The sequence below is a fragment of the Equus quagga genome, chromosome 3 (genome assembly GCF_021613505.1).
Source record: "Equus quagga isolate Etosha38 chromosome 3, UCLA_HA_Equagga_1.0, whole genome shotgun sequence".
Lineage (NCBI taxonomy): Eukaryota > Metazoa > Chordata > Mammalia > Perissodactyla > Equidae > Equus > Equus quagga.
The window spans coordinates 54,040,730-54,064,677 of NC_060269.1; the positions used below are offsets into that span (position 1 = coordinate 54,040,730).

The 23,948-nt window shown below is 38.7% G+C and overlaps 1 protein-coding gene across 4 annotated transcripts in view; it reads left to right on the forward strand.

Annotated features, from left to right (window-relative positions):
- PALLD (palladin, cytoskeletal associated protein) overlaps positions 1-23,948 on the forward strand; it is a 383,758-nt gene that overhangs the window by 136,629 nt on the left and 223,181 nt on the right. For all 4 annotated transcript variants that reach the window (XM_046656558.1, XM_046656559.1, XM_046656560.1 and 1 more), the window contains one exon: positions 17,532-17,710. In XM_046656558.1, the coding sequence (XP_046512514.1) occupies positions 17,532-17,710 (179 nt within the window). The remainder of the gene's footprint in view (positions 1-17,531; positions 17,711-23,948) is intronic.

Consider the following 23,948-nt stretch of genomic DNA (forward strand, 5'->3'; position numbering starts at 1 on the left):
ATGAAAGTTTTTGGGTCCTTGTGGGTATAAATTAATATGAGACAATGCTGTCAGGAAAGAAAGTGTGACTTCTATTTGCCTGGGAGGTTAGAGTCACCATTAGTCCCAATAAATCCAAGGAGGGGAAGGAGCCGCTTTGGCCGTGGTGATGTGGTGCTCAGCAGTAGAGAAGCTCTTGGCCTGAACACTTTTGCGTCAAGCATCTGCTTTCAAGGTCTCTTCATGAATGCCCTTTTTATGTGCAGATATCTTTATTCTTATACAAACTTGGTGAAAAACACTGGATGTACTGTTGTAGCATGAAATGACCTCACTGGCTTCCACGGCCACCCCACCTAACGTAGCCCCGGTCACTCTCCTACTGTGTTTTGTTTTCTTCATGACATTGCCCTCTCTGAAATTATTTTCTTTCTGTGATAGTTTAAGTCCTTGTCTCTCTCCCCTGCACTCATCCTCGCTGGTGTAAACCTGCAGTAAGTAGGTGCGTTGTCTTCTCCTCCTATGTAGCCAGGTCTTCATTTTGCTTCATAATTAACTTCTCTCTTCTCTCCCAGCGAGATTTTCAAGATCCAACCAAAGGGCGCTTGGGGGATGGAGCTCAGATTTCTTTGACCTCTGCAAGAATCACTTCGTGATTAAAAGGCATCCTGTTCTTGGGACGTTGACTTGGTGGAGCCAAGAATTTTCCTATAAGCTATTGCTTGGTCGTTAAGGAAACACAACAGAATACAACCCTAACATGTCACATTCTACAGATACTCATTTATGATACACTGTGTTATTTTTTACCCACTATCTGAAGCAAGATGACATAATCCCTGGCTGGTGTGAATTTTTTAGCATGTCTTTGCATCAGTAGATCTAGTTGTAGGACAATCTACTTGAGTGTAGAGGACAATATGCTCACATTTGTTTTCTTTATTCAAATCAACTTAATTCTTATTGTGACCGTGTTTTTAGAAAGAATGCAATGGTCCTTATAGCCGTGGGAAGCTTCATGGACAGATAAAAGAATAAAGGCAAATGTTACAAACATATTAATATAAAACCAAGGCATAGTGGAGCAAAAGTAGAAGACTAGTATTTAATTGCATTCATGCAAAGTCAGAGACTTTCTTAATTTTCTTTCCATGCCTCTGACAATGAATTCTTTCCCTTAGCTTTTGTAAGAAATTATAAGAGCTGGCTGCCCATTTTGCATAAAATGTATCAAGCCTCGTATCAAAGGTTAGACATGCATTACTTTGTTTAATCCTCCTAACAGCCTTAAGAGATGAGTACAAATAAAATATGGGTTAAAAGACCACAGTAGTTACTAGAAGATGGAATGATAATGCAGGTGTCCCTTAATAGAAGATAATTGCCCTAAAAAGTATATATTTCTTTTCAACTTTTAAAATGTTGCATAGATTGGGTATTTCAATATTATCATGTTTTGCTTCAGGTTTCCTTTTTGTACATTTTTAATAAGTTGAACGTACATAAAGTAATATTTGTTTATGGTAAAAAAAAATACAGAAAGCTATAAAATGAAAAGTGAAAGTTCTCTATCTTCCTTCAGCCTCGGTCCCATAACTTAAGTTGCAAGTTTCTCCTCTAAGCCTCCAGAAGTCTGCTTTTCCATTCTGTACTGTTGTGGTTTTACTGGGCAATGTATTTTTGACAGCTTCATCTAACATTATTTTTAAAGACTGCATAGTATTTCATTGTATGGGATACCATAATTGAATTGATATTTCTTCTTTGGTGGACATTTAGAGCAAGATGAATGTTTTCCTATTACTTTAAAAAATGCTAAAATGAATATCCTTGTACATAGGTATTTCATATGTCTTTGTTCCCTTGTGTGAGTATACCAAAGCGTAGCTTCCTAGAAATGAAACTGCTGGGTCCAATGCATATATATTCTAAATGTTAGCATTGCCAAATTCTCTTCTTAAAGGGTTACACCAATTCGTATTCCCATATTAGGTTACAGCAATTTTCAATATATAGGAGTGTTGCCTTATATTTGAAATGTTTTCCTTTTCCTTCTACATGTTCATAGAGCTCCCAGGTGGAAAACTCCTCCACCCATCCTCCACCACCACCTCCACAAAGAAGCCTACATACCCTACACAGACCGTATGTGTATAATAATATTACAAAGTACAACAATGCTTTCTGAATATCCCTTTCTTTCCTCCCTCTTGGAAATTATGTACATTCTGATGATATTATTTGCTAAAGATATAAATGTACTTACAGACGGCTTTCTAAAGATGAAGTGATATGATCCAAACTTTGGAAAACCAGGTCCTGGCCTCCATGGGGGGTGGGCGGAGCATGCCTTTTCAGGATCATGATGTAACTTAGTTAATTGTAGTTCAAAGATTGATGCAAGAAGGCAGAGGGTTCAAGAGTGAAGTCAATTTTTCCTGAAGTTAGGAATAAATCTACAAATTCTGGTTATATGAATCGCTGAAAAATTATTGTGCAGGGATCAATAAATCACTTCTAAAGCCATGTTAAGAGACCACCCCCTCCATCTCCTCAGTATGCTGGTTACAATTACATTACTAGGCACTAGAGTGTTGGGTAAACTCATTCTTTTAGCTTTTAACATTGCAGTAAATGACCTGGCAACAGATGTAACAGTTTCTTTGTAATGTCTAACATTAACTCTATAGTCACTGGCCAGAAAATCTCTTTCTAATCCTACCAGAGTTTTAGAGCAATTAAGTACTTTAGTTCTTAGGCACTTAGAAATCGTGATGATGCTTTATAGGAAGTAGAGGTGAGGGAAGAGGGAGGAATTTCTCCTGCTCCTCAGTGACATGAGGGTAAATTCAAAACATGGGAGATCATGATTATGAATATCTGCATATTATGTATATAGAGCAAAAATACACATTTTGCACCTTATTCAGGAGAGTGACTTTTGAACGAAAGTAAATAGCTAAAAGTAGTGATTCTGCACAAGCAGCTAAAGGGCTGGTTTGCCTTTAGTTTTTTTATGATTATTATTTCTCAACCCTGAGAAAGGACTATGTCTGATGGGACAGAGGCATTTGGAACCCTGTGCAGAAGCTGGAAGGCTGGCACCCTCTCTGGAAGTTTGGTTCTGAGGCTTGAAATGTTCAGAGTGCAGATGTGGCTTCTGAAGACGCACACAGCGCGACCATGGCAGGGCGTCCCTTCTGTAGAGAACGGTGTTTTTCGGTCCCAACAGATGCTTTTATGGATGTGCCAAACACAAGAAGAAATCATGCATTTTCTTCACGTTTTGGGTGGTATGTGATTGTTCTCCAAGAAGAATGTTGAAAAATAAGAAGTGATATCAAAAATTGGGGGAAAGAGTAGGCTATTCAGGAAACTATCAAAATACATTTGCAAAATAAGTTTCATGAAAATTATTCCTTAGTTAAATGACAGAAAATTTTAAATCTCTTGAAAGCTCTCAAATGTGCTTTTGAAAAGTTAAATTACACCTCATTGGATTTGAATTTTAGCATGTGATTTCATAACACAAACATGTTTAAAGTTAGAGGTTTTATATCAGCGAACTTCGGCAAAGAAAACTTGGAAACATTAATACAAAGCAAATTAATAATGAATATGATTAAATTTAGAAAGCCTTTCTTATATAGAAAATACTCTAATGTCACATATTGACCCAGGTTTTTGTACAAGGTGTGAAATAGTTTTAAAATATATATTTTGTGATGCAAACTGTTTACAAACATGGGAACATTGTAGCATTTTGTGTGCTAGATATAAGCTCCGTTTAACAGCTAATGCATCCCCAATAAACCATCCTAATTATAAAGCTCCTGGAAATCTCAAGAGTTATCTTGATTAAATTAGGCTAATCTAGTAAATGCATCATAATTAAGAAGATTATGCCATTCTTTAGTATTCAGTGCACCAGGCGTTGGATGCTTTGCCCCACTTTCATGCATTAGCTGTCAGTTGTTTGCCAAAAGAAAGATTATAGCACCAGTCATCATAGTCTCGCAATCAATTATCCATCTAGTTCTTGAATTCTCTCTACAAGATCCCTTCCAGTTGTTCCTCCATCTTCAGTATACCTAGTGACAAGGAACTCACTAACTCATTCCAGTCTATTCCATCTTTGGGCTTATGGAGTAATTTTAGCTGTAAGAAACCTCAGGGAATTCTTTTAGATCCTTCACAATTGACCTAGTATGGTACCCAGACAAGTATTTTTAATCCCAACTTCGAATAACCTGGAAAAACTGTGGACCCATGAAACATTAAAATCAGAGGGAGACAATGATAATTCTTGCCCAAAAGAATTGAGAAAAGACATGAGTGTGAAACCGCATCGACACATGGCACAGACCTCTCCACCTTTTTCTAGCACAGAGTAATTTTTATATTTCCCCAACATATAGAAATTGCTAGAATGATAAGATAGTGAGGAAAGACTTTCTCATAATATACAAAGGCTTGGAAGGATAGAGTGAGCTGTTGGCCACTCTTCCTTATCACAAGCAATTCTTAGGAGCCCCAAAGAGGTGTGGCTGAGGCGGAGATCATATTATCCAGGTCTTCTGATATATACATATTGGGCTCTGAGAATTAGAATCCTGTTCCACAAGACAAATTTTGAGTATATTGTTCTTTTCCTGTACAGCAAACACACGTAGCCATTATCAACAGCGATATTTTTAAATACAAACAACCCCACATTTTTATCTGCTATGCAAGCAAAGGAACTATTATAATTTCCTGTAACTAGTAAATATTGTATGCTAAAAGCCTTGCCCCCCCCCCCATAATAGTTTTAGAGTTTTTTGTTTTGTCTTTTGCCAAGTCTTTAAGTGCTTTCTGAAGCCAATCTTTACAAGTTGTGTATTGTGCCATCATGGTAGCTTTGGGGCATGCAGGATAAAAGCACTAAATGATGGAAGCTAGCCAGGTGGTGGGGACTCTAATTGTCATCAGAAAGGAGAGCTTTTTCATCATGAAATTCATATTCTTCAAAGAAAAAGATGTAAGTCTATATCTGATCATACCATTCATTTAACACTTCAAAAAAATTGAGTCTGTTGGAATGAAATGTCAGCCCTAGGTAATTTGCTCTGAAAAACCAACTGAAAGGAAACATGCCATTTTATTCGTTATTCAAATAGCCAAATAAAACAAGGTATAATTAGTCCTGACTTCCTGCTCTTGCTCATACACCTGCGGCCCCTCCCTGCTCCAGCCGCAGCTCCACACACCCAGGATCTGAGGGGAAGCCGTGGAGGCAGCGTTCTTGGGAAATGGCTCACTTTTCTGCAAATTCAAAAGTAGGTATTTGATCCAAATTGTTGGGAAGGGGAGGCCAGATCTGTTTACAGACTTACCTGTGTGGCTGGAATCAGAAACATAGTTGCAAAGTAGTATTTGCAGAGTGTTTGGGACTCCTTCAGAACTCGATTCAAGGAGCGTGTCAGGTGTTTAATCCGGGTTTCTGTGTAAATAGGTACATGGTGTGGTTGTGTGTGTGTGCCTGAGTGCGTGGGTATAAAATGTTGCTGAACATTTTTGAAGACATTCCTATTGACTTGATAGGATAGGTGCAGGGCACATGAGTGCTACCTGCCAGTGATATAGTTCCTTCTACACCCAACTTTTTATTATCTAATTAAAAGAGTTCCCTTCTCAGTGGATACCTCATTTATTATAGCTCTCCTTGGAAAGCTGGCTTCGAAATGTGGACTTCTAGAAGGAACACAAAATAAGAACAGGGAAAAGCATTCAAGAAAGGGAGTGGCTTTGACATGAGTTAGCTGGGAAAGCCTTAACCTGAAAAAAGAAAGAAAACACATTTCTGTACATACAATTACTGACTGACGGGGCCAGTGCACAGCTTAACGTTGCTCACACTCTCATTCTGTTTTCGGTGCGTGTTTTGTGGTTCCTCAGAGACCACACTAGCCACATTTGAACATCATTAGACTCCACTAGAGCCAGAACACTGTGCGAGGAGGCCAGCGAGCTCTCCCTAAGCCTTAGTCAGAATATCCACCAGATCTGAGAGGCCGAAGCTGCCCTCCTTGCCCAGAGCAGCTGAGCTTGGCTCAGCTAATGGGGCCACAACCAGCACAGTGTTCGCTGAAGGCTCCTTTGGAGAGGAGACGAAAGATGGAGAGGCAAAGCCCTTTGAATTCTAAAGTTTCAGCTTTTTCAGAAAGAGAGCTATTTTCCCCTCATTCTCTATCCTCACTTCCATTTCATTTCCTCCTCCCTTAGCCCTAATCATGATTAGCTGGCAGCATGATTAAGGCAAGAGACTGAGGGACTAATAAACTAGGAAAAATTGTAGATGATATCCCCTGTGCTTTGCCTTTGGGGAAAGATGTTCCACGGCTGAGGAAGAAGTTGTATTCAATGCAATTGCTTGTCAAATGCAAAGAAATTACTATGGGGCTTTCTAGGGGTCCATGCATGAGCAGTTTTACATGGGTTTCTGTAATTGTATGGAGTTGAAGATACCAAGAGGCCCTGTTACCCCATTCTGTACTTTGGTTTTAGTCCTGTTGGGTTCCATAATTCTGAGGTAATGGTTGTGTCACAATGGACAAGCTCCAAAAGCACAGGAGACTGACAGCATTGTCTAATGAAACATCTCGCATTTTATCCCCTTTGGAATGTCATCCAAGTTACAACAATAGCTAATAATTACCTGCCATAACTGTGGAAGGAAAATAGCTGACTGTGCACCCTAGCCGTTTTATGTCTGCAGTTTCTCATTCTCAGGCTCTCTGTATAATCCATTCTTCCCCCAACGCTTTGAAGAGTTGGAAACAGTCAGTACAAATTTTCACAATATAGGTGACTTTGAAGTGTGACTTGTCAGGTCATGCCGACTTATTTTTGTGCTTGCATAGAGGATTGGTGAAGATGAATCTATTTTTTTAACTAACAGGTGTAACTTGAGAATTTGTGAATGAGTGACAGGAGGGTTGGGAACCATTTTTTCGCTCATATACTGTGAAATTTACTTTCGTCTACTCCTGGGAATGAATTGCATTTGCACAGAGTTAAAATAGCCACTAAAGCCCAAATCACATTTTCCAGTTGCTCTTGCAGTGAAGTATTAGTAGGACGACCACACGTCGTGGTTTGCCTGGCACAGTCCCATTTATTCCTGTGATTTTTTTTTTTAAGGGTAGGCTATTTCACTTTCATAAATGTCCTAACTTGGACATTATATTGTCATCTGGAGCATTTTGCAAAGAGGGAAATAAAAACCCGGTAGTTTCATGGGCCATGGCAAAATGGCAGCTTGTACCCTCCCAAAAATAATAATAAATTCTTACAGTTAACCGTCAAGAATAGATAGGAGGTTAGCAATCAGCATTTCACATTGACTCCTGTCTAAGAAAATAATATTTAAATGTAGACTGTTAAATCAGTCATGGCAAATATGTTTCACCTGAGGTGCCAACTCCAACCAATTGGTAGTGGATGCCCGGAGCACCATTTGAAAAGGACTCTGAAACCACGTCTAGGGCCAGTGGGAAAGAGGGCTTTGCCCCATCACTGATGTCTGTCATGGGCACTGGAAGAGGTGGTTATAAAAGGTCAGCCAGATATTAAATGTCACTATCATAGAGTTAGATGGGATCTTAGTGATAATTCAACCCCATGTTTTCTAAAACGGGTTCCACATAACACTAATCCTTCAACGTGATTCTTAAACATGTGTTCCATGGTCAAGTAAGATTGAGAATGATACCTGCCATTTTTCTTTCTTGGAAATTCACGGTATATTGGCACAAAGTTCTAGAAGGTTCTGTAGTAGAGACAAATGTTTGACTTTGTTTAACCCAGTGCTCCATAAACCTATTTGAACCCTTTTTCAGTGGTGTCTGTCAACTCGCTGCAGAACTAGTTTCTTGGGACACATTTGAGGAAACAGTGGTCTACCTCATTCCTCACATCTCACAAGTAAGGAATCTTAAGCTCCCAAAGAGAGAATGACTGGATTACATTCTGTTTCGTTGGTCAAGGGACCAGGCAAAATCGAGAACCCCAGACTGCTGACTCCCAGTCCTGGGTCCCTTCTACCACACCATCAATGTAGAAAGTATTAGAAGCAATGTAAGAGTTTAACAGCTTCTGGCAGCATAAATTAGTTGGTATAGAGTCCACCTGCCTACTTTCATAGTTATTTTTTAGGGATAGTGATTAAGTATCTGCATGCTCATAGTGTCCACACATGAAGCTACCTCTCATGGTCAAAACAAAACAAGATAAAATCATTTTGGAGGTTTAGTTTTATCTGGGCTGCTTTTTTTCCCTCGCTCTGTTTTGTCTTTCTTTCTTAGGAGATAAAATGATTATTAGAGGAAAGAATTGTTAGATAGGAATCTGGTTTGGGTTCAAAATCCATTTTATCGTTTCCTGGGCTTTGAATTTCAAAAGGTCAATCCATTTATTGGTCTCTTTTGGACCATAAGGTTAAAGTACATCTGTTGTCCACACAAATTTAACTATTGCCTTCAAGCTAAGAAGTCATGAAATTATAGCCACAGTAAATTTAGACAAGGACCAATTTCGCTTGGTCTGCCTATAAATCCACATGACAGAATAAACATGGTGTGTCTTGTGGTTAATGTGAACACGTGTGAAAAATTAAGAAGTCTTTGGTGATAAGACAAAAAAATACTCCATAAAAATTAATTGGTGTTTAATTGAGGATGTATGAAATGCTATATTCACAGATGGCCTGACTTTGAGCTTAGGCATAAACAAAATTCATCTTGGGCGTAAGTTGACAGTTTTGTTTTGGTGGCTCTCCAGTCCACGGTGGAGCACTGCCATTCCTTTGGGAGAAAGGAACAGCTGGAAAATAAAACCATTGCTGAATCACTGATGTCTCTGGGGTTTTTCCTATATTTCCATTATAATAGCATTAAGGAAATTGGTTCCTTTAGTTTTCTTCAAGCATGTTCTTCCTTGAAGCCAAGTGGCTGCTTGTACTTTAGGAGGAGGCAGCGGCTGTGGGCTAACTTTGCCATCATGCAATCATTATTGACATCCCTTTGAAGATAAATTTTTCTAGGAAGTACAAATCAGTGGAGTTGTGAAGCAAAAATAGACATCTTTCAATGTGACTTTGTTTCCCCATGAGCATAAGAAAACTGACCTACAAGAGAAAAGAAAAACTCAACTGTTTTTAAAGGTTTTTATTTAATAAGCACCTCATTGTTCTTATTAAGTAACTCTTGAGATTTACCATTTTCTTTAGCAGAGTTGGAGAGTATTTGCCAAGATTCATTGATGAAGCTCTATGAGTTTTATAAGTCAGATTTGTTCATTTTATAAGCCACATGTTTAAAATACAGGGTTCAGAAAATTTTTGTGATATGTATTTGTAGTTCCCCAAAATAAAGATACCAAAAGAAACTGTTAGTCATAAAATCTTTATTTCTTTTAAGTGTTGGTATTAGAATAGATATTGCTAGTCAACTTGTAAGCCAAGCTGTGCCATATGTGGATATTTTTTAACATAAACTATTAGTGTCCTGTGCTGGGATGTATTTATTACACTTTGCCATTGGATTTGTTAGTTCCGCTCATTTAGTGGTTAAATTTATTCTCATAAAAATCAACAATATAGCCCTATCTTGGAGAGCCAGAGTGTTCTGAGCTTTCCCAGATGCATATCCAGGCTCTAGTATGCAGTTCTGAGCCCCACTGCCAGTTGCCAGGGTTGTAAGAGAAGGAAAGAAAAAAAAAGGCCGTATCACGGAGGTAGATTTTAAAGTTTTCTTACACTGCCCAGGAATGGAAGCGATTGGTGGTTTCAGAGACAGCCAGTTGCTCTGAAGCAGCTGCAGTCCCCCTGGTTTCAGTTCTCCTTTTGACCTCTTTCGGTCCCTAACCAAATGGATCCTAGGGCTGCAGTCCGATGCGGCTGCTGTCCTCCAGCAATCGGACTCGGACCAGGCCAGCGGTTACGTTTAACCTTACCTTGAAATGTAGAAAGTGAACAATTAAATATTGAACTTTTCTACGTAAGACACCTTGAATTTCAGTCCTACCACATCCTGCTGGTGCCATAATATGATCCATGAATTTTTGGCACCATCTCATTTTTAAGCTGAAATGTTTGAAAAATCCTAAGGAAAAAAGACATTATACAACAAGAAGATGTGTGTGTGTATATATGTATATAATACACATACATATATAAACAATGTTGATATCAAAATCCCAGCAGAATAATATAAAGAAATGTGCCATCGTACAGAGCTTTAAATACTATACATTTTTTCTGTGTTATAATCCTTTATTAATAAAAAGGAAAAATTCAAGACTCATGAAGTCCATCAACATTATCCCCTCTCTAATAAGTTGATTTCAATCTAAGTATTCTATCCAAAGCAAACAATCTATAAGTATGAAACTATAGCCAATTTTTAAAGATTTTTGAAGCAGAACGTGATAGAAGAATGTAAGTTCATTAGATGAGGTGTTTTCAGCATTTCCTTGTGTCCATAATTGGGTATTCTTCTCTATTGTCCCCCACTGCTAGCCCCAGGAAATAAGAAACCCAGTTCAGCTGACATCTCTACCCCCAGTCAGTTCCTGGATCGCAGTTGAAGCACAGTAGGGCCCTTGGTAGATGAACACATAAATGATTGATTAATGAATGAATGTGTGAATATGACTGTATCTCCTAATCCTTTTGCATTTTATTTCCACTTAATGAAAGGTTCTTTTTATACCATGTTTATGGCCTTGGAATCTGACAACCAGCCTCAACTGTCTTACTCCTATATTAGCAAATCTTAGTTCTTTTAAATGGGAATTTGCCACACATGGTAATTTTTCCAGGTTTGTTTCTCAGCTCCCTGTTGCATGGCAGTTACATAGCCGCTTAGCAGCTCCGCCGGAGATTAGAGACGAAGAATCAGTAAACTTTGTTAAAATTTGTTTATATCCATAGTCAAACGTTTGATGAAAGATGAAGCTAAAAGTATTGAGGAAAAAGAAATTTTGAAGCTTATCTGGATTTAATTGTTCATGTTCTTTTTCATTTCTGTAGATAAATGAGAATTGCCTATATTTAGAAACTACAATGACAACTACTTTACAAGGTCGTTGGGAAGTAAAATAAGGCCATATTTACAAAGTATGTAGCATATAATAGGCATTCAATAAATATTAATTCTCTTTCCCTTAATTTGAATTTCTATAAGTCCTTAAAAACTATCATTGTTCCCAAATATTGTATCATCTCTTTATTCCTAACGATGAGATTGTATTACATATTAAACCACCTTATAGTAGCAAATCAGAAGTATGATTGAAGTTGAAATTTATCAGAGGTAGAGAATGGGGACGTAGATAATTGGATTTTAATTTTCCAATATGCTATCCAGTGTCCTTCCACTACATAAATGGCTTCCAAGTACTAAAATGGAATGAAAAAAAGGTCCGGGTGGGTCTTCAAGTGGAATTTTACCTAAGTAGACTCTCTCTCAGCCACATTACTTGATTCCACATGCTCCCTCTCGACCAAACCCTCTCTTCTATTCTTGCCTCACAATAAATAGAAACAGCTTCCAGGATCTGGAGGGAAGCAAAAATGTATTTTCTAGAAAGAGACCAAGTTGAGGATGGTTTTCATTGCGGACTTGAACTTCACTTGCTTTGGAGCCTGCCTAGATAGCCATGCTGAGGATTCTGAGACATTCCATTTCACTAGCGAAAATATTCTGATCGGTTAGTGATGCTGGCCACAGGATAAGGAAAAGAGACATTGTCATAACCTGTGCCATGCATTTACCAAACCTGTACTTTATCCTGTTTCGTATGCTTTCCATTTTAGCTTGTCACACCAGTATTGCTTTGCCTAAGCTGCTCCTAAGAAGTTAATGTAGGAAATATTTTAGGAGGTCAAAATTTAATCAGCAGACCTGCCTTTTACCTCTTCTATGAAGAACAGTAAATATTTTGAATCCTTTGCCAGGAAGCTGATAAAATTATGACTTTTAAGAAATTTAACAAAACAAACATGACTGTAGCACATCTCATCCATCTACCCGGTGGTGTCAGAACTTCAAAACTCCAGGTTCTCTTAGGTTAGATAAGAAGAGGATTTGTGTTTTTTTGTTTGTTTGTTTGTTTTGAGGAAGATTAGCCCTGAGCTAACATCTGCCGCCAGTCCTCCTCTTTTTTCTGAGGAAGCCTGGCCCTGACCTAACATCCGTGCCCATCTTCCTCTACTTTATATGTGGGACGCCTACCACAGCATGGCTTGCCAAGTGGCGCTATGTCCGCACGCGGGATCCGAACTGGTGAACCCCGGGCCGCCTAAGCCGAACATGCGCACTTAACTGCTGCGCCACCAGGCTGGTCCTGGGGATTTGTTTTTGATCTACTATATAAAGAGTGGACAGGCTGATTTCCTCTTCTGATATATGCATTAAGTAGATTATTCTGCCTTTCACTTCATACTTTTTAAATACACTTCAGTTTGAGTATGTGAGAGGAGATAAACTTCTCTCCATTTACATCTTAAGGCAGAAACTATGGTAGGTATTATTTAAGCTGTTTGTTCCATCCTTTGTTTGTAAGCATATTCTTTGATTAGTTCAGTGTTTAAAATGTAGGTTTTATTATTATTCAGGTATGCTGAGCCGGCAGATCAGGAGGTGACAACCATTGAAAGACAGTTTCCAAGAGTAGGGAGCACACTGCATGGGGCGGGGGGGGGGGGGGGGGGGGGGGGGGGGGGGGGGGTGAGTCACATGGGGAAGCACCAGAGTCAGTCAGGAGGCAGAGGGAGTGAGGGGAAAACCTGGGCAAAAGGCTTCATTGTGGTTTCCATGGGAAGGGATGAGTGAAGCAGGGTAAGCCGATTGGCCAGTCTGAATAATTTCAGCAGGCTCTGGGGCAAAGAGATTGTCCCTAGTTGTCTGCTACCTGGCTCTGGGTTGACTAGACCAGGAAATAGTGGCCTTAAATGTGAGAGCCAATAGAGGAGGTGGTGGGGATGTGGCTCTGGATTGGTTAGTTTTCATATGAAAGGAGGAGCTGAAGGAGAGTCATTTACTCTCTCTCAGAATTGGCCAGCCCTCGGAGGGGTGGGCTCTCCAGGGTCCGCAAGACCCCAGATGTCAAAGCATCAGAAATACAGAAAATAAAAAGGCGTGATTAATACATTCCATATGCCAGACATTGTGCTGGAACATCCAGCACACTTATTAACTTAGGGAATACGTTAATAAGATGAGGTTTCTACCTTGGAAAAACTTACATTCTAGTAGGACAGAAAGGGACAGGAAGAGCTAATTTTAATAGAATGTGGAAGGTTAAATACCGAGGTAGTGATAAAGACAAGGTGCTAAATCCAATGGTACGTTTAAAGACCCAACGTGGATCGATAATCTTAGAAACACTATTATATCCCAGTATATTTCAAAGAAGTAGCCATTAATTAGTTGCACCTTTCATCGAAGAATTTTCTACATCACTTCTTGAAGTATTTTTTAATGCAGTCACTAAATAGACAACCCCTCCGTTTCACCAAAAACCTTCGAATCATGAAACTTCATAGGAAGAAAGTCTCTTCTCCTCATACAGATGAGGAACCTGAAGCAGGAAGGCTAAATGGCTTTCCTGAAGTCACAAATGAGCATCTTTGCTAGGCCATTGCTAGCTCCATTGTCCAGATGTTCCAATCAGAAATTAAAACGTGTGTTTATCTAAACATCAGCCAGGAATGCTGCCCTTTTTGTTGCTATAGCAAGACTGCCATCTAAATATTTGCAGTTTTCCCCCCCTCCTTTTGAGTCACACCCTATCTTACCACACTTTAACCACACAGAACTGGTCACTTGACAGGTACTTACATCAGTACAATCTGACTTTCCATGACAATGTTGAAGCAATACAAATGACTCATGTCAATTATTATACTCACCACCTGATTTGGACAAAATTAGTCTTTTCTCAGCACTATTTCTTCGATGTGTTACAATCTGATATGCTTTTAAAATTTTATTCATGGAGCTGGAGAACAAAATACATGAGTATTTAGAAAGCAAAAAACGGGTCAGCCTAGTGGTTTATAAGCACCAACCATTTCACAGTATGCGGTTGTTGCAGACATGATGAACCATTTCAGAAGAGCAAATAGATGTGTTAGATTGTTGCAGAAAATGTATTTGGTGCCTTAATCTTTCTGCCAGTATTAAAGTATATTTCAAGTATTTTATTGTGCTTACTGATTATTTTCTTCAGCCTTACACCTAGCAACATTGCTCAGCTTATAATTGGTCTTAATTATACAGGTTCTGTCTGATAAAACTACAGGTTCCATGAGATAAATATGCTAGAAAAGCATTCTGAAAATATTGCAAAATATACCAAAGCATTCTACAAATATATGGGACGTTAGTAGATGCTAAATGAGCAAGAATCTCATGGTCAAATGAGTTGGGTAAGTACTAGATTAAAAATGTTAAATTTCTGCAGGACTTCTCAGGGCCTTTAATAAGAAAATGTAAATTGCAAATATCAAGGAATGAGAGATAACATGTAGCATCTGCCACAGATCCTTCACTGTTTGTTTTCTCATGGGAAGCACATTCTAAAGTAACAAGTGGCAGGTAGTATTTTTAAAGCAGCATCTGTACAAATACAATGGATCAATTAAAAAAGTTTAAAAAAAAAACCCACCTTTTTCTACCATCGTAAGATGATTTCCTACATGGGAAAACAAGGCAAAATGTATTAGGTCTCAAATAATGGTATGAGGACCTAATGGTATGAGCTCTCAAATAATGCATTAGGTGTCAAATACAGAAGATATCACAAAGTGATATGTGATCAATTGTCAAATGAATGATGTTAAAATTTTTTGAGTACAGAAGTGGGAGAAACGAATAAATAGAACACAATTTTGCATGCACTTATGTACAAGAGGCCAGAGATACAAGACACATAAAATGTGGTTGCTGTATTAAAGAAGTGGATAACCCAGATGGAGAGCCAGGATTCTGTGATTCAAGTTAGTGTGGTCCAAATATAATAGACCAGAACTCCTTAACCTTTATGTGTGTGTGGGTCACCTGGGGGATCTGAACTGATGCAGTAGATTTGGGATGAGGGTCAAGATTCTGCATTTCTAACAAATTCCCAAATGATGCTAATGCTGCTGGTCCAAGGATCACACTTCAAGGAACAAGAATTTGGAGCAGGAATTGGCAAACTTTCTCTATAAAGTCCAGATATCAATATTTTAGGATTTGCGGGCCATACAGTCTGTTGCAACTACTCAACTCTGTCGCTGTAATGCCAAAGCAGCCATAGACAATAGGTAAATGAATGAGCATAGTTGCGTTACAGAAAAACTTTATTTGTGGACTCTGAAATTTGAACTTTATATGATTTTCATGTCACAAAATATTCTGATTTTTTCCTAACATTTAAAAATATAAAAACCACTCTTAGCTCGCAGGCCATACAAAAACAGGCAGGAGGCCTGCAGGCTCTAAGTTTGCTGACTCTTGAGTTAGAGGACGAGACGCTACACTCCCTTGGGTAGTTGGCAGAAGTTTTCCTATGAAATGTATCTAGCCAAAGCAATTGGTCTTTCTGTCTTTTAAACCTTCTTTGCATTTTTTCATGCTGCTTTTTCCCTCTAATAGGTAGTTTGTATCTTTTTTATGGAAGATAAAACACTCTAATTGAGAGTCCAGAAAGACAAACTCCTTAACTAGTTGCAGAGTTTAGCAGGCATTATTCTATTGCCTGTAGCACATAATGCAATGCCTTCCCGGTAGAAGGTGCCCAGCAAGCACGTGTTCACTTGCATTTAGTCTGTTGAAGGGGCCTTTGGCTTGACCTTAAGGAAGTCTTGTTCCTAAATGGGATTAGTGAAGAGGGTAAGGAGAGAATTCCAAGGAGGAGAAAGTAGACAAGTCATACATGAGGCTGTGTAGGGAAAAATAAATCCGTGCAAATATTTGACTGAAGCAGTGGATTAGCATAGGAAAATGATAGAAAATAAAATCAGGGCCAAGTTCTATGAAAAGCCTCCGTAAGGATCTGAAGTTTGAGGAATGATGTCCATAGGGAAGACTTTCAATAGGTTTAATCTGATACAGAATAAGGAAAGATTTTATAGCTTGTTGGAGATGGAGAGATCAATGAAAAGACTTAAGCCGTAGTCTGTTCTCATGGGAGCAGATCTGGGCTGTGACTGCGGAGAGAGAACAGGGAAGGATGTGGAAGATGGCTCTAGGCTGGAATGTTCTCCAAGACTTTATGAAAGAAAGGAAACCACACAGTGCCCCAGAATCAAGAAATATTGCCCTTCTCAATTGCCTCAAGAGTAATATGCATTACATTGCATAAGTTGCTCAGTTGGCTGAGTTTTAATTCCCAAAGTCATATCTATTCTTTTGTGAGTATCTCATATTTATTTTTTTAATATAGTTTCTTGAGTTAATGCTCTGGATATTAGCAAACTGACTTCTTTTATTAACTTTATTTTCAGATATAGACAAATACACTGTGCCATCTAAATGCAGAAAAATTTAGTCTTAAGTGCCATATTTTCCCCAAAGTTTGCCAAATCCAAACAATTTTCTAGAAGATTAGACTCAGAGAAAATCTCTAAATACTGATTAAGAGCTAAAGGGACAATACTATCCCAGAGATTTCAATCCTTTCAGTTGTAAGTGGAACATTCCTACATATTTCATAAAAATAAATCACATTGTGGGGGGAGCAGATTAGGGTGGCTTCCCTTTTTTTTTGTAAAAATCCTGTTGCGAGTTTGAGTTGCTGGGGGAATAAAGTAAGGACTGTGAGGGAGAACCTGTGTTGAAACAGTCTGGCAGCCTGCAGCCTCCCACCCCAAGGTCCTGCTTATTTGGGAAAGGAAAAGTGCTGACCAGCAAGAATGAATTACAGCACGACCGCCACATCGCTCTCCATCGTGGAAGCCATGTGGTCGGCTAGAGAGTTTTGTAAATATCAGAAATGTGGAAGGCATTAAATCTGTTACTGCTCAGCTGATCAGAAGTCTTCGGGTCAACAAAAATATTGCTGCCTATGATTTTTTTAACATGATGACTAGTTTCCCTTGATACGTTAGATATTTTGAGCATAACGTTTATATTACTTTCATATTTTTCTTTAGATAAGAATAATAGATAAAATGGTAATAAACGTAAGAGGCATTTATGATAAAACATTTTATAAGACATTTTGAATTTCTTTTCCTTTTGTTTTGTAACTGAGATGGTCTTTCCAAGCTTGACGATGTCCCTTATTTCAAGGTTGTTAAAATGTACATGATGCTTTACAAAGAAAACCTGGGGGAATTGTCTGGTCATTAATTTCATGGTCTAAAGTGTAGCGCTTCCATCAGTAACATTGACACCAATCTTTTTTTTATCAAACAAGCGTCTTATTACATAGCATCTAGGCTTTCACTTTTGCTTTATTATTTTAAACATCCCCATTTCCTTTCTTTCTCTCCTGTCCTCTGACCTCCATTTGGCCTGCAGATGGTTCTGTGAGGGGAAGGAGCTGTACAACACTCCTGACATTCAGATCCACTGTGAAGGTGGAGACCTCCATACCCTGATCATAGCAGAGGCCTTTGAGGACGACACAGGTCGCTATACCTGTCTGGCTACCAACCCCAGCGGCTCAGACACAACATCTGCCGAGGTGTTCATTGAAGGTAAGGAGAGGTGCGTGGTACAGGAGTGTGAATTGTCTAACAGCTTGAGTATCCACGGCTTCAGGACTTCATTATGAATACACTTTTCTAGTGCAAACAGCGTAATGGTGTTGTGATTCAAACCTCATTTCTCCTGAAAAGTTTATAAATAAATTGAACAGTTCTGACACTTAGGGATACATCAGCTATGTCTAATGTCAACGTTTGTTCCTTTTAATTTAAAACATTTCCGCTACATTAACTTGAATTTATTTAAAATATAAAGTACCCAGCTTATTTTTTGGTTTACCATGTGAATAAAGAATGGGAACATATTGAAATACCATATCTGTCAACCAAAATTAAACTATAAATGATTTAGGAAATCTTTCGTGAGAACATTAAGTGATTGAATATTTTGTGTTCTCATTTTTATTAAATTCTAGAATCTTTTTCTTTTGTTAAGACTCTGTTATTCCTGCTAAATGTTCATCTTGCAACCACTAAATGAAAAAATTTCAAGAATCATTGTTGTATTAAAGAGGGGTAGGCAGAAAGTAGAATATTTCTATTGTTCTATCAATTCATTTTTGACAAGACTCTGCCTATAGGGAATTAGAAAACTTGATATCAAAGTATATGATTTTACATTATTGTTGCATTTTGATCAATACCAGTAATTTACATTGGAAGCATTTTAAGCACCATGGTGTTCATATTGTCCTGAAATCTGTAAATTGGTGAGGACCGTATTAATTGGTTGCTTTTCAAAATAGTAGTTAAAATATAGAAAGAAAATTAAAGTCTTTGAGGTCTCCATTACCTTAATTTTCATCTTTTTACTATTTTTCTTGTTACTGATTAATACCAACAGATTTCTTTATTACTTAAAGTAGAAGAAAGCAATATGTGAATCATCATTTATACTCCTTCAAGAACTGATCAAAAAAATTAGTCTTAGAAGTAACTGTTACTGCTTACTAAAAGTATGAACCTTTACTTTTAATAAAAGAATTCTCTGCCTTGTCTTTGAAAGCAGACATCTGTGAACTCCTCAAGGGACCTTGTCCTGCTAATAAAAGCAAGCATTTTTTTATATAACAATAACTAATACTTACATAGCACCTATAAATGCACATATATACATACCATAGCCATTTAAACGTCACTATAAGCCTGTGAGGTATTTTTAGTATTCTCTTCTTACAAATGGGTAAACTGAGACCCAGAGAGGTTAAAGGGACTCATTCAAAGTCACATAAGGTTTTCAACCCAGGCAGTCTTGCTCCAGGCCCATATTGCTAACCCCTATGTCACACACATTTCAACGTGCTAAATGAATAGAAAAAGAATGACAAAAAGATTTTTAACATTGAACTAATAAGTTAGTATTAGTCCTGGGCAGGCTGTGTAGCAGACTTCTTGAAGCATTTTAGGATATGATGAAGGGACTTGAACTTTGATAAAAAACCTGTTTGCTCCTGACAATCACATTTGTCTCTCAAATCCAAGTTCACGTAGAGCCTCTTAAAATTAATGCTTTGTTTGCTTCCAGCATTGCTAGAAATGTGGTGAGTTTTAATGTGTATTGCTGCTGTAATACAGCTGTTAGATGAAATCACTTTAGGTTTCAGTACTAGCCTGCCAACCCAATTCAGCCAACGTTTATTAAGGCCCTCCTATCTGCCAGATAGCGCAGATACAAATATGATTAAGACCCGTCTCTGATAACAAGCAGTTCCCAATCTAACAGCAGAGATGGACCCATTGAAAAAAAAGAATATAAAATGATAAGTTATATTATGATAAGTGACATAATAAAAATATGTAAAGTGTTACAAGGATACTAATTAACTTAAAGATTACCTGCAAGACATATATAAGCTATACCTACTTTTTATATAATAAAAGGAAATATTTCTCTGCCTCTGAAACCAGTGTCAGTATGTGACTCTGGTAGACCCAAACCATTCAAAATGTGGTCTTTAATTTTATTTCATTAAATTTGGTTCTTCTATGTAGAAGCTCCTGAACTGCCAGTCCTCTCCTGCCTTTGAAATCATATGGATGAGTTATCAATATGGAAAAAGTACACCCCCGTTTCTGTATGCCACATATATTTCATGCCCAGGTCTTCAACAAAAATAGTGGATTTTTTCCAGTGTACTGTTTTTCACATGATAATGCTAAACTCACTCAGATAGCCCACCAGCCATTGGGTATCTGTGACTTCAGATAGATTGTGTGTGAAGAAAGGATAAGGAAGCTGGGCAGAGCCAGAATAAAGATTCATTCTCCTAAGCCTAATGAAAAGTGCTTTAAAAAAGTGGCTCATTGGCCATGAGAAATATGGATAATAATTTCAAAAAAAAACCTGATAGATTTTAGTGTGTTTTTATCCCTCAGAACAATCACATGAAATGGAAGAGAACTTCATATAAATTCTTAGACTCACGTTATGACTGAAAGTAAGAAATTTTTATATTTTACTTATTCCAGCGCTAAATTAGGTTCAGACACATCCCTATTGAATTGTTTCTAAACCACGTTGCTGTTACTACGTCAGCGCACAGTCATTGGAGGGGGAGGGTGTCTATCAGAGGATAGGAAGTTGTCTATAGAATTTTAAAGTCTCAGCAAAATCTTCCCTAAGAGTTTAATGACCTACTAGTTGGAAACTATCTAAATTTTGTTGTCTTATGCATCAAATTTTAGAATGATACAAAAAAGATTACAGCTTAAGAACAATAACTAATGTTTAGGTAATGTTAAGTAGGAACCAAGCACTGTTCTTCATTTTTACGTGGATTGTTGCATTTAATCCTTACAAAATCACTCCCATTTTAGGGTTGAGGAAACTGAAGCTTGGAGTGGCTAAGTAGAGCCTTAGAGAGGCCCAAGATTGTGTGGCTTGCTCTCTCTCACACCCACACACGCACACACACACACAGTGTGCCCAAGATCTCTCTCTCTCTCACACATACACACATATCTGGCATTCAAGGATTCCAAGCCAGGCAGTCTGACTTCTGAGCCTCCCCTCTTAACCACTACAGAATAAAATGTAAATGAACTCATTATCGTGGGGCAGCTGGATCCTCACCTCAATCTAGTAACAGGGTTTACGATCTGAGCACAGCATTTTTCTGGGCAGGTAGTTGAGCACTCCTGAGTCATCCTTCAAGGACTTACTAAGAGACTCCTGAAAGGCAGGCCATGGTCTAAGCACTGGGGACACATCGGTGAGCAGGACAGGCCCCTGTTCTCGCTGCACTGAGACTCTGGAAGAGGAGGGAGAGTAAACCAGTAAACACGTAGATAATTCCAGCACCAGCAAATGCTGGAAATAAAGGTGACTAATGGGATAGGGTGCTCAGGAAGGCCTCTCTGAAGATGACATTTGATTTCAGTCCAGAACTCTGAGAAGAAGCCGATGGGAACACTGAGAAGAGAGTGCTCCAGACAGAGGGAATGAATACAAGCTCTGGGTGGGGAACACCAGATGTGCTCAAGGAGCAGAGGAAGTCCAGGCTAACTAAAACATAACAGGGAAGAAGCGGCTTGGAAGGTTGGGCAGCGGCCAGCTCATGTGCGACATAGGGCCTTATGGTCACTGTGAGCAGTTTGGCCTTTATTCTAAATAAAATTGCAAGTCATGAAGGTTTAAACTGAAAAGTCACATTATCTGATTTATATGTTTAAGCCGTTGCTTTGGCTTACAATCCTGAGACCAGTTAGAAGCCTGTTACATCATTACAGAGGAGAAATGGTGGTAATTCATGAGGATACGGTGTAAAAGGAGGAAGGAGAGTCAGATCAGTGTTAGAGTCAGAGGCAGACTCCGGAAGCCACACAGTGGATTAGATGAGGGGACGAAAGGAGTTAAGTCCAACTCTAGATTTCAGCTTTATCATTGGTGTGGACAATGTTTCCAATCTCTGAAATGGGAGGAGTGGGCAGGAACCAGATTAGGGGACAGAGGGAAGTAAGTGCTCTGTTTTGAACACGCTGCATTGAAATCCCTGTTTAGATAGCTAAATGGATGTGTCAAGTCGGTAACTGGATGTTGGAGTATGGTCTAGAGTACAGGGTGAGAAAAATATATTTGGGAGCATTTGGTAACTAACAATATATTTGGGAGATGGTAACTGAAGCTGTGGGCTGGGACATATTGCTGGACAGACCAGATAGGGAGGAGGAGGAGATGGGGAAGAGAGAGAGAGGGCCCCAAGTCTGAGCCTGGGATGTTCCTTCCTACATGTTGAAGTTCCAAGAGGAGGAGATGCCAGCAAAGGAGAGTAAGAAGGAGGAGCCCTGGGGTGAGAGAGAAACCAGGCAGAGTGGTGTAAGTGGAGGCAAGAGACAGTGATTCAGGAAGGAGGGTAATGCCAGCTCTGTCTACTGCTGCTGAGAGTCCAGTCAGATGAGGACGAGGAGGAAACCACTGGGTTTGGCAGCTATAGGTGATGTCAGTGATTTTAACAAGAGGGGTTTGGGGAACCTGGAGAAGACCAAAGGTCAAGTGGAGTGAGCTGTGAAAAGTTTGCAAAATATGGAAGGAGAAGCAACAAATAATAGCTTGCATTGGGGAAGTTTTGTTCAAACACGAGGAGAGACATAGGCCAGTATCTAGAAAGAAGTGTGGGGTCCAGAAAGGTGGGATTTTTTTTAGATATAATTAACATATAACATTATATTAGTTAGAAGTGTACAACATAATGATTTGTTACATGTATATGTTGTGAGGTGATCACCACTATTATTCTAGTTAACATCCGTTACTATCCATAGTTAGACATTTTTTTCTTGTGATGAGAACTTTTAAAATGTACTCTTAGCAACTTTCGAATATATGATACAGTGTTGTTAACTATAATGACCATGCTGTACATTACATCCCCAGCATTTATTCATTTTATAACTGGAGTTTATACCTTTTGACCCCCTTTGCCCATTTCACCTACTCTCCAACCCCCACCTCTGGCAACCACTGGTCTGTTCTTTGTATCTATGAGTTCATGTTTGTGTTTTTTTTACTTTTTAGATTCCACATATAAGTGAAATTTTACAGTGTTTGTCTTTCTCTGTCTGATATATTTCACTTAGCGTAATGCCCTCGGGATTCATCTATGTTGTTGCAAATGGCAGGATTTCCTTCTTTTTTAGGTTAAATAATATTTCATTGTGTGTGCGTGTGTGTGTGTGTATATATATATATATATACCACATCTTTTTTATCCATTTATCCATTGATGGGCACTTAGGTTGGTTCCATGTCTTGGCTATTGTAAATAATGCTGCAGTAGACATGGGGGCGCATATATCTTTTCAAGTTAATATTTTCATTTCCTTTGGATAAATACCCAGAAGTAGAATTGCTGGATAAGAAAGATGGTTTTTGCAGTTTTTCAGCTTGTTTGTTTCTTTTCATGTTTATATGCTAAAGAAAGTAATCCAAGAGAGAAATATAGATCATGCACAAGGAAGGGAGAATAAGGTAGAGAGCAAAGTCCTTGAAAAGGAGAAAGGAAACAGAATCTGGTCCACATGTGTGCTAGATGTTGAGGGTGGTACCTTCAAGGACCAGATGGTGAAGAGATAGTCTCAAGTGTTTCACAATATAATAGGAAAGGTAAACATGTGAAATAAATATAGACATCTAAAGCATTCACCGCCACCCCCTTCTGATTGTACAGTCGATTACACAGATCAGTATAGCTTTAGGGGCTCCAGAGGGCAGGTTGGTGGTTCTGAAATGTGGATGAAGGAAGCTGGATTAAACTGGACCTTGTGGTTATGGAGTTGGGTCGGATGGAGAGGAGGGGAGGGCAGCATTAAAAAGGTGGAGAGGGGGGCTGGAATACTTGAGCATGACACAAGCTGGCAGATCCTGTTTGATGTTTATTTATAGGTTCTTGATGCTTCGAATAATCAGATAAAATGTCTGTTCCTTTTAAGCACCATTTTGAAGCATGATAAGGTGTTCTATGAGTAATTGCTCCTGTTGATCCCAGCAGGATAAAATCTCTCTGAGCATTCAGGTTCCTTTGACTAGATTTTGAAAACATGCTGAGAGAAGCTGAAGGAGTCCCAGCACAGTTTTGGCCATTCTTTCACGATATTTTCTGACCAGCTTAGTTCCTAGCTCCGTGACCTTGAACAGTTTATTCAGTGGCTCTGTAATTCAGTTTCTCCATCTCTGCATGAAGAAAATTAGATTGATGTAAGGATTGAATGAGTTAATCCCCTAAAGCGGTGC